Genomic DNA, 12642 nt, shown 5'->3' on the forward strand with positions numbered 1-12642 from the left:
AAGACATGTTATATTTATATAATTTGCAAACAAATTTTTTTATCTCATGTTTTGATATCTTTAATATGACGTGGTCTCTTTTCTCTCTCTCTTTCTCTCTCTCTCTCTCTCTCTCTCTCTCTCTCTCTCTCACTCACTTTCTCCTTTAATTGTTCAATATTTTCTCTTTTCTTATTTTCATATACATTAGTTTATTGGGTAATCTTAGATATTACATTTTATTACTTTTATATATAATATATATAATTTTCTAATATCACTTATGTATCCGAATATCGATAAACATGTGACAAATACAAAAACAAATCCTAGTAATGATGATTTTAAACATTCGTTGGAAATATACTATATCAAAATACTAAATATATCAGGATACATTAATTGTGCAATCTCAGGAGATGTAAATGAAAAGTTAATTGGAAATATTTTATATCATACAATAGGAGTAAATATACGATTTTTTAAATATCCTTTATATAAAAGAATATAAAAAAATCATCAATGTCTTAAAAGATCAGAGATGATAAAATTTCTCTGATTTGTTACAAGTAGGATAACATATTCTTAAGCAGCCCGAGGCCATTTTACAGGATACGCCATAATTCGTTAATAAACGTATAATAATAGTTATTTGCCACATAAATGTAGATGCTATTTGCGTTGACCAGATATTATTAATAAATGCTATTGGCAATGACTGTGGAAGGATTAGTGCATTGATTTATCGTGTAACGAGATATTTGAAATACACAATATTATATAGGAAAAGGCACGTATCTTCGATATTGGGGTAACACATGATCACAATTCTCAAATTTATAATATATGCAAAGCCAATACCTGTACTTAGTATTGAAATAAAGTTAAATCGCAGATATATTATTAATATTTTTAATAGCTACACCTCTTATACTAAAGGATTATGCGTATCTTGTTTTTGTAGTTTCCATTAAAAATATGGTAGATAGGTATGATTTCTCTCATATATTGAAAAATATATATATTTCTATGATAAATATGACATTTATAAAAGGTAATCTTGAATAAAAGCTATTATAAATGACAGTTAATTTAATTGGATTTTTAATATTACATTGTACTAAGCACAGCATTGCTCTTTAATAAAAAATTAGCATTAATACTTCTCTTTATTGTTATACAGTAAAATTATCAAAGACATACGTGCTTAAATATTGTATATTTCTAATAATTAAATAATGATACAATATGTATAGATTAGGATACATTAATCAATATACAAATAAATGAAATACCAATTAATTATGGCCTGCCTTGATCAAATAATGTTCAATTATATGTCGCGTTCTCAATAATTTATACAATACAAATTAATATTTATTAACAAAATAAATTAAAGCAAGATAGATAAAATTGAATTGCCATTGATTGCAATCAAATAGCACTCTAATTATAATGTACTAGTCAATTTTGAGATCAACCTCGGAATAGTATTTATAATTACCACTTTGCAGAAATAAAGAATCATTCTAATGGATTAAATACAAGTATTAAATATTTTTATATAATCTGTTGCTATTTGTTTACAGAATCTCGACAATGAAAAATTTCGGATAAAAATAAGTTATATATTTAATTAATCGCATTAAAAAACATGTACTTTAATTAAAGTGAAAAGATAAAGTGGAATGCCTGATACATTTTTTACATATCTTCATGTTTTTACTTGTTCAATCGAAATATATTTGCATTTAACAAATTGAGTTAGCTAAATAATGTTCAAATATAAATGCAATTCTTATATTGACATTAAATAGAAAATATAAACATAAGAATCAATTAAAAAACAACATAATAAAAGTATAAAGTATATTAAATTGTAAGAATCGTTTCTTCTTAATATTGCAAATAGAATTAATTAGCTCCTTTGTCTATTTAGATTCTTTCATTCTTGCAAAGACATGTTATTTATTATAACTTCAAAATTATCTATAAATAACAAAAAAGTATGAAGCTGTACGATACTTCGGAAGAAAATGTTGTAGCTATGTCAATATCTGTACATACATATGTATATATTATATGACAACGTACATATCCATTCGTTTTAAAGGTCGTATTTCCTTGAATTTCGTTTTAGTGAAAGAATCAGTACAAGAAGCCAATATATAGACTTATTAATGACATTACAAGAAATCAAATATGTATTCCACGCTATCTTTGAAAAAGGAATCTATGCTGGATATAAAAAAAAAGGAAAAAACAATATATATGTTATACAGCAAAAGCATAAAATCAGTAATAGTATACATTTGTTAGTAAATTTATACATATATTAATTTTACTATTAAAATTATCGAAAGAGAAGACAGTTGATATTTTTCCTAATAAATGTATACACTTACTATCTAATTTGGATAAAATGTACAAATTATATATACATACATACATGTATATGTATATATATATGTATATATATATATATATATATATATATATATATATATATGCGATTAAAAATATTGTGTTTTGTGTAGTTTATTATATCTAATAATAGGAAATATTTGATTAAATAACATATTTATTTACTTCTTGTATTTAAAAAAAGTACTTTATTTAGTTTTGTGTAAGATATTTATTTTAAATATAATCAACAATTATGACATTTTTGTTCAAAACATTATAGTACAATATTTTGTTATTGTTTCAATTAGGAATATTAAATTGCATAAGTTTAATTTCGTAAATCATTTTTCAATCAAAATGTGCACGCAAAAATTTATATGAATTAGTATGCTTTTACTAAAGTTTAAATAAAAATATATGCTTATAAGTGTTATTTATTAGTCATAATAAACATAATATTCATTTTATTTTTTTTTAATCTTAACTTTCTTTAATTTAAATAATTGTATACATTTATTAGTAAATATATACAATTATTGAATTTATATGCTTTTACCATAACATATGTACATATTACACATTATACTTAGTCAATCATATGGTGCCAGCTTCATCAAATGAAACAATATTATATTACGTGAAATATGTAATATATTTGTTTGTGTAATAACAAAAATTTTATCAAACAATAGATTTTATGTTATAATTTTAAATATTATACACATATATTTATTATCCAACATATTTTCCTATTATATTAAAAAAAAAAAGAAAAAAGAAAAAATTAACTATAATGTTATAAAATATACATTATTCTAGTCCTCATTGTAATTTATGAAAAAAAGGAGAGAGAAAATCAAAAACGAAATAAAATAATACATTCGTGGAAGATGCGATTGCCATGGCGCGATATATCTGCATGCGGCTCGCTCTCATTTCAGCTCGGGGGAAACAAGGCGAGACTTCCTCCTTCACTTAAAAAAATCTGTCAAAGTACGAACAATCATGTACTCTATTATCTATCAAATCTATCTGGTTCGTTCATTAGTGTTAGTATAACTATAACATTTTCCTCACACTCGAAATTCTCTACCACTTGTAATTATTACGATCGAATATATACTTTCACATTAACAAGCATCTGTCGCTTTTATCTTCTAAAGGCAGTATAAAAAGAAAAAAATATTATAGTGCGTGTGTGTGTGCGTGTGTATGTGTGTGTGTGTGTATGTGTGTGTGTGTGTATGTGTGTGTGTGTATATACAGTAATACAAAAACAAGGAACATGAATAAATGTGTTTTTCATTGATAAAATATAAATAAGAAATTAAAAAGTTCGTTTTATAAACACAAAATATTTAAGAGTTGTAAAAATCTTCTGTGCTAATTTATGTAGGTATCGTTGATTTGCAAATAAAACTCATTTCATCATATTTACAAGATTACTAAATTGCTAATTTTAATGTAGGAGAATAATCTATGCCTGTCACACATCCGCCGTTACATAAAAATATGTTTTCGGTGCTTAAATATAAGTGTTTTGAACCCACTTATTAAATTCACACCTATCATTTTGTATATTAGATACTTTACGTCGGAAGGCAATCTATTAACTATTTTCTCGCTCTTCATAAAATAGTTTTTACATACATTACTCGCTGTTACTTTATAACATAAGTAAAATAGATGAGCTAAAATAGATTTTATAGTGCAAAAAATGGTAGAAAAATATAAAGAAAATATTAGGTTTTTTTTTTAAACGAACGACGTAAAATATGCATACAGGCAGGCTGAATTAGGAAAGGCACAGATACCAGTGTTATATCTAAATGCGTAAGGCGATTTCCTGGTTAGTGATTTCAGGAAGACATTTTTTTTCTTTTCAATAATTATGTAATCATACATATATATACATACGTATATATGTATATAAATTTGCGATAATATACGATATATATACATATATATCATATGTATGCTCGAAGATGACGCACAATACTTGACATGTAAAAGTTCTTAAAAAAGTAATTTACACTCAATCTTGAGAACCACAGAATAACGGAGTCTGAAGTTTTTCTTTTCTCTTTTAAAATTGTATGCATCACACAATATCCATTGAGCAGTCGACTAATAATAAATAAACTTTTGCTTCTTTGCCCAGCTCGATTCAATATGCGTTAGGAACGCATTGGGCATGCTGCATCATGACACTGTCGGCACATCGGTTGTTTAAAACTCGTGTCTGTATGGCCTTTCGCTTGTCGGAACTCGAGAGATGAAGCGAAGCTTATATGGTTCATGGCCTGCAGCATATAATATATATACCGGTGTGAATTGATAATAGAAACGTCAGATATTCATTCTGATGCACCAATGGCTATGGATGCCGTCAATTCGCACATTTCTGTACAATTATTCTGTACTATATTGAAATGATGAGTACAGTGACCATATCATGAAAGAATTATAATAATTGTCTAGAACGAATATATATGGATATAAATATATATATATATATATATATATATACACATATATATATATATATATACTCTCGTTATTCTGCAGTCTTCCATCCTCAGCTCCAAATACTTATGTACGTGTATAGTATGCGCTGTCATTTGGCATTTGAATGTGCGATATGATAATTAAGTCCCATATATGTATATATATGGATATATGTATATATATATATAAATATAAATAATAAATCAAAGATATGCCTCGCTACAATCGAGTGAGAAAAAGGGATGCACAATGAGTATGCGAGGTGGCCTGAATTCAGCCGAGCAGTGTGTATTACTTCCATCAATCGATCTCAAAAGAATTTGGTTTATAGCAATATATAATAGTATATCGAATTTTATAACAATATAGTATATGATTTTCCATCTATAATATAATGAATGAATAAAAACTCTATATAAAATAAAACGTTGTGTATTTTTCGTTATGCATATAAAATGGAACCAAAATATTTCTACTTAAAATTCAGCTAAAGGATACAATCTGTCAAGCAAATATTTATGGGACAAACAAACAATACAGATAGGTGAAGTACGCGATACGCTTGAGGATGAAAATGGTATATGTATAAGTAAATATATAAATATATAAATAAAGCGAAACAAAATGCATAAGCTACATGTTCTGCGGCTTTCATTGATAATGGTCGCTGCTGGCTCATCGGATTTGTAATAAATAATATCATATATAGCCTTATAATATGTAAATATATCGATGTATAGAATTTCCAGAATTACATAGTCATTGTGCATCCTTAAAAACAGAAACATCATTTTGCATGCAAACAATAGATACAATTTATCAAACTATGTCACAATATGAGATCTATATTCTAGTATATCAAAATCTCAACACTTAAATGTTTAAAATGCTAAGCATGCACTGAGGATCCACTGCAAAGCTGTGATGTTTATGCTAGCGTTCTCAGTCTGTACTTGTTGGATAATTGGATAACGCAATAGCACGAAATTATTATAAATATATATTTTTCTACTTACGATATACATGTATATATATATATATGCACATATATATGAATACGTTAATACATATATATACATATATATCATGAAATAAATCAATAAATGTAGATGTATAATCAAATAAAATACAGAGAATGAAAAAAATAAAAGAAATACATAAAAAATATATAACAATGCTTTATGTTATAAAATATATTTGATTTTCTTTCATGGACCTTCTTTGCATCCACGTGGATATAGATTTAATTAGATACATGCACAATAATTATATATTAAACTATATTAAAAAGATCGATTTTAGGTAACTGCTAATAACTTTGGTACTTTAATACATCTTTTCTCTTCTAAATATTAATATTTTCATCATTTTTACAACTTGAGTATCGACCACACAATTTTTCAAGAAAATTTTATAGTTTACGTTAATTAGAAAATCATTTATTCATAAGATCTGATCTAAATATAGTCTTTCACAAGATAATTGGCTCACAAAATACGTAAACTAACAAAAAAAATGTTTGGAAATGTACAGTAGTAATATTACAATTACACAAATTATTAGCATGCTATCAAATACTAATATCGTTAAAGATTATATAGATTTAATCAGAACTTACCGTTTGGAGAACTTCGAAGATAATTTCGAGAAAAAGGACGGCCTTGCAAGAGGGCTAATTGCATTTGTGTCCTGCGTTTGTGTGTGACCCTGGAAAAACATTTATATTAATTGCTAATAAAATAATGCTTAATAATTAACTAATAATCATTAATAAAAAAAGATAAATTTGTCAAATTAAACTCTTGTTCTATAGTTGAACTGTTTTAAATACTCACCTGAGTGTGATTTCGCTGTGCTCTATTTTGGCCAGAATGGAACGTACTGCGACTCGGAACATTCCGTGGAAATGCTGCCGTAGTGGTTGTGGCCAGTCTGTTGCTTGTGCATACACCCAAACTAACAACAAATAATAATTTTTATTTTAATACAAACTGCAACCGCGTGATAGATATATAAGCTGATTTATCAGCATTTTCATTCTTATGCACTATGAATAAAAAATATATGCTCGAGCGAATATATTACCATATTACCCATTCGGTTCAAACTGGTATCAAGATGCAAAGAGATATAAAATAAATAAAATTAGTTATTAAGTAATGCAGCGTAGCAACCTTTTTACTTTATAATTTCATAGTGCTAGTCTAGCCATCCATCCATCCATCTATCCGTCTGCAAGATTTCTCAAAAATGGCTTAAGTTTTTTAAATTCTGTTTTTGACAGAATATAGTTTTTAAATACCTGAAGATTTTAGCATCCCCAAAGTAAAGTATGAATTAATAAATTAGTTGACGATAAGAAAGTCAACAATCAAGATCAATTTTAACGAAGTTCTTCTAACAGTTACAAATTTTTCGCTGCACTACTTAATTATATACGTTGCAAAAAGTTGATTTAATTGCTACATATTTTTAAAGATATTGTAAAAATTTTCAACGCGCAAGTAATATTTTGCAAATTAAGCAATTAATGAGTAGAGTTAATAAAGCAATATTGATAAGAGAAATTAATTCATATTGATAAAAAATATGTAATAGGTTATTATGTAAATAGGCACAGTCTACAACTGCGCATGCAAGTTCCATCAATCGATGGAAAGAAATTATTTCAAGAATATAATTGTATTTTTTGCGAGAGATACATTTTAAATACAGCAACTGTATAATAGTGCTAGAAAAGGACTTTATGAGGAAATGATGTTAACTTAGACATTGAGTCACGTCATAAGTAATTTATCAAACAAACAATATTAAATAGTTTATATTCTATACGATATAAATTTTCAAAATTAATAGGAAAAATACAAAAAGATAGATATGTATATAATATTATGTATCAAACGCGTAATCATGTAGGAAATAATAAATTAAGAATAAATATTTCCTTGAGAAAACTAATTGCAATATCATGCCGCTATATATACTATAGTATATTATCATATAATTTCTAAGTGAATTGTAAGCATGTCGAAATTGTATCATGAATCGGTATAATGAGATGATTTTACCATGATCAAACCTAAATGATATTTATACAAATGAAAAAAGAAGCAATAAAGCCGTTATTGAGATCTAACAAAGTTTATATCATGCGAATGAAAGAGTAAAGAGAGAAAAAGAGTATAAAAAAAGCAATAAGAAAAGAGAATTAAAAAATAATGAAAGAATGACCAAAAACTATCCTAGAGAATCCTATGTCGACAATTTTTTGAACAGAGCACTCCAAGAGATTAGCACTGTCGTTTTTGAGCTTCTGAGAAACGAATGTTCTCATTATCCGCTCCGGCAGAAATTGCGAAAGACTATAATAGTAAAAGACCTAATTACCCCTAAGAGAGTTAGTGGCCCAAGAAAGAAGTAACCAAATGAAAGAGAACGAATGTATCCGAAATATATACATATTTAAATATTAAATATGCTGGAATGTATGCAGGTCTTTCGGTTTTTGTATTAGGCATCGGGGGCCTGTACCTCTGCCTAAGGGGGTCAGCAGTGGCGAGTAAGGAGTTGTGGGCGTTGCGTGGTTGAGGGTCCAGTAGTGAATGGTCGCTGGGGGGTACACCACTTGAGGAACGGTGACTTGCGCTGATGCTCGCAGACTTGGTGTGACCCCGCGTTGGTCTAGTGCCCTCGCCCAGGCTGTGCACAAAACTAATCAGCAAATTGCCAAGCCTTATGGACCACGATTTAATCCTATTTTTGTTTTTTATATAATAAAAGACCAGAACAACTTTTTAAGATTGTACAGAAGCAAAACGGGGCGAGATCTAAGATTTGTAACAGACATCGAAAATATTTCATTACGTATTTATGTAAGGTATATAATTAAATTCTTAGATAAATAATTACATTAAGAATTTTCTTACTTGTTTCAAACAATGACTTGTTACTTTTTACTTGTAATGTCGTTTATTTTTATGTCGTATATCGTCTTGGAAAAGAAGAAAAAATATATTGAATTAATTTTTATACATGAATATTTTATCAAGAAAAAATTCTAAAAAAAATTTGTGCATATACGTATATATACGTATATATAGATACGTGTATGTATAACATATATATATATATGTATAAATTATATATAATTTTATAGAAATATTTCTTGTAACAAAAATTCGTTAATAAGGAATTTAAAAGGGAATTATAAGGATAGAAAGAGGAGAATGAAAATACTAAACTGCTATAGCTAATGTAACTTCGCGAAGTATCATACGATAAGAAACAGAATATGATGCTATAACGTATATATAAGAATGAACAATGTATGATGATAATGTGTGTCTACATCGTTTGAAATATATGTATATTTGAGATCATTGAGTTTTTATACGCGTGGATGCGATTGTTGTCTGATATCATTTCAGCAAGCGTCTGTACATGTATAAACGTTACATCAGACTGTCCGTTTGATACATCTGTCAAGCCATAAAGAAAGTGATATCGCAATGAACGATTGGCAGGCAGCAGCCAACATGCTAGAGCAATGCAACAAACAAATGAATTCCCCGCGGCTTTTAATGACAGACATTGTTATTGTTCACTCGATTATCAAATCGTTTCTTGAATAATGGTTTAGTGTACTTTGCACACATAAGAAGTCAGTCGTCTACAGTTAGTGAAAGTGTTAAGTCAATAGAAAACGTCACACGAGATGCACTAATATTTATTTTGTATATATAATATATATATTGTTATATAGCTTATGAAATACTGGACTATAATTTAATTTACGAATATAGATTAATAATTAATAGCAAGTTTTGTAATGTTGTGTAAGAAACGAAAACTAAATATTCATGTCCAATATCTCATATGTTAAGTATATATTGAGAAGTAAAAATCTATATAGAATATCAGTAAAAATGTAATAAAAAATTTCGTAGCACTACGTTTATTTTTTAATTATTATATATGTATTACATTTTCGTGTAAATAGATCGCATATTTCAGGTAAAAATAATTTGGATATCACAATACCTGGGTACTTCGTTGGTTCTTTCAGTAGATGCTGATGATGTTTTCGCTTGATCATAGGAGATGGTGCTACGTCGACCAACAGAACTAGGAGCAGGTGAGGTGAGAGGCCGACCACCACCTACCCCTGCGTTCATTGTGTTGCTCTTGCCTACCCTTGCTTTTCCACCAGGACTTGTACCGACGCCTAGAATGAACATTGTCACTGCAAGCCTCATTAGATATGGTTCAACACAAAACAAAAAGCAACATACTTTAAATTATAACAAAATTATAACAAATAAAAACATGTTACAAAGATTATGAATTGCTATGTCTAACCTGCTTCCATATTAAGAAACAAACATAGAATAAATAAAATAATACCACTGTCTCTTTCTTGAAAAATCAATACATGACAAATGATCAAATTTTAGAAATATATGTGCATAATATGCGGTAAAATTATGACAATGTGATTGCATGTTCTTACAAACATATAAGAAACAGGTATGATTGACATTAAAACACGTATGATCAGAATCTTCGATGATATGATTGTAATAAATATGATAAAATTTACTATTTATGAACAATATGGCATAGTACAAATAACACAAATAGATAATATGGAATAGTACAGATAAATTACAAATTGCAAATTAGCTATTAAACCGCTACAACCTTATCCAAAGCAACTTCCCTCATCCAAAAACTTTGCTCAAACATCACAAAGAAGATATAGAACGACAAATAATCGACAAATATCTATTCATAAGATATTTCTATCATAAAGTATCGTTCAAAAACAAAATAACAACAACTCACTAGTATCTAATTGCCCAGGTGATTGACTATTTTTAGTTGCAGAGGGTCGGCTTGCAGAAACTCGAGCACTGTTTTCCTTGATCGTAGCAGCGTCCACAGTATTTTGTCGTTTAAAATTACTACCCCCGCTTCCAGTCACAGTTGTACCAGTTACTGCAGTTGCATGATTGTGATTCGTTGCGTTACCTGGACTGGGTGCACCTCCTAATAAGGAAAAAAATTATGCAATGAAATCTTCTATTTTAGACACAGTATTTGTACTAACAGATTTATCAGCAAACAATCGCATCGATTTTTGTTACTATATTTCAACATTCATCATATCACTTTTGTTACAAATTTAGTTTAACAATTAAACTATACATTAACTAGTAGCTGCGCTATCTTTTTCCAGCACAAATAAATAATATAAAAATTGTTGCACAATTTCCGATCACAAGGAAATACAGATACCTCGTCTTACCTAAGTTTGATAAATGTCCTTATCCATGCTTGTTATTTGACAGTAAAGTTTAAATCGCCGTACTGCATAAGAGTTACGGTTAAAACAAACGGATATAACACTTACGAAGAGTTTCACCACCAGACGAGGCCCGTCTACTGGGTTTTGGATTGCTAGCAGAAATACTTCTATGAACACCTCTGTGAGATGGACTCTGTACTGCGCCACCTGTTCCTCCACTGCTTCCTCCTCCACCACCTGAACTGACTTGAGGTGGAATGTTACGCAATGATAATGAACTACCTGACCGTGATCCATCGCTTTCAGGCTGTACAGACCAAAATTCGGGAAAAATATTAGGATTTTGAAACGCTATCATGTACTGTATATTAATCTTGATATATCGTATACTTACATCTGTTGTTTTTCTACCTAAGAGCAAGTACGTAGCGAATACATCGTCATATTTCGCTTGTCCTAAAGAATCCTCTATTTCGCTTCGAGTGTATCCCATACTGGCTAAGGCCTCTGAAATAAAAATGCGTGGCGGCATAGTCACATCTATTAGAATTGAAACAATTTCCCAACACAACATTCATAATTCAAAATCAAAAAGATATAAAAAAAAAATTAAAACAAAAAGCTTGGTATGTATGGTTTGTCATAACAAATACTATCCAACATTTAGAAATATAGTAAATTCTTAAAAATTAAATTTATCCTTAATAATATATCCGTGTTTTAACATACATTAAAAATAAAATATAATTTTAATTCAATTTTAATATTAGCATTAATTAAAAAATTTTATTTTTTTTTACTAATAATAAAATATATTTCCATGCAATAAAAAGATATTTTAAGAAGCAGATCACAACACACATACAGATATAAATATATCAGACTAAATAAGAACTTGAAAAATAAGTTATGGTGTTTCTATGCTGTGCACAAAAAAATGTGCATTTCTTACTTTACTAATTTAGTAAGAAATTATTTCAAATTGTGCATGTTTTAAAAACTCTATTTAGCATTATAATATAAAATTGTGAGATAGAACATATTATTAAATAATAATGAAAGTCTGATATATTTTGATAATATATTAATAGTGATTATTGCACAATTATCTAACTAGAAGAAACATCCAATTATGTGAACATTCTTAGAGAAATTGTACAAAAAATCCAGATTAAAACTATAATATATTATACAATTTGAAAATATGTCATCGAAGAAAACAGAAGCTGATCTTTGTCGTTGATATCATGTTAAAAAAATAGTATAGAATGTTCACAACGAATGTAACATTAAACATAAAAACGGTAAGTAGTAAGTGTTATGTACATACTGGCAGACTCACCTATCCTCTTGTGATCTCTATAATCAGGTTCAGGTTCTAAGTACGGTTTTAATTCGTCATCTTCGTATCCCAAATTCATCCATTTATCCTTCATTATGTT

The 12642-nt window shown here is 28.3% G+C and overlaps 1 protein-coding gene across 24 annotated transcripts in view; it reads right to left on the reverse strand.

Moving 5' to 3' along the window:
• Positions 1-12642, reverse strand: part of LOC105154299 (serine/threonine-protein kinase MARK2) — a 77762-nt gene that overhangs the window by 5653 nt on the left and 59467 nt on the right. For 18 of the 24 annotated variants that reach the window (XM_087402823.1, XM_011069735.2, XM_087402822.1 and 15 more), the window contains 8 exons: positions 12531-12642; positions 11595-11707; positions 11306-11507; positions 10738-10941; positions 9934-10135; positions 8425-8592; positions 6729-6849; positions 6512-6600 (listed from right to left, as the gene is read on the reverse strand). In XM_087402823.1, the coding sequence (XP_087258949.1) occupies positions 6512-6600; positions 6729-6849; positions 8425-8592; positions 9934-10135; positions 10738-10941; positions 11306-11507; positions 11595-11707; positions 12531-12642 (1211 nt within the window). Of the gene's footprint in view, positions 1-2847; positions 4689-6511; positions 6601-6728; positions 6850-8424; positions 8593-9933; positions 10136-10737; positions 10942-11305; positions 11508-11594; positions 11708-12530 lie in introns of those variants that run through there. The other 6 variants (XM_011069736.2, XM_011069728.2, XM_011069733.2 and 3 more) reach the window with 5 other exon arrangements.

Source organism: Acromyrmex echinatior, chromosome 2 (genome assembly GCF_024713525.1).
Source record: "Acromyrmex echinatior isolate Ae372 chromosome 2, ASM2471352v2, whole genome shotgun sequence".
Classification (NCBI taxonomy): Eukaryota; Metazoa; Arthropoda; class Insecta; order Hymenoptera; family Formicidae; genus Acromyrmex; species Acromyrmex echinatior.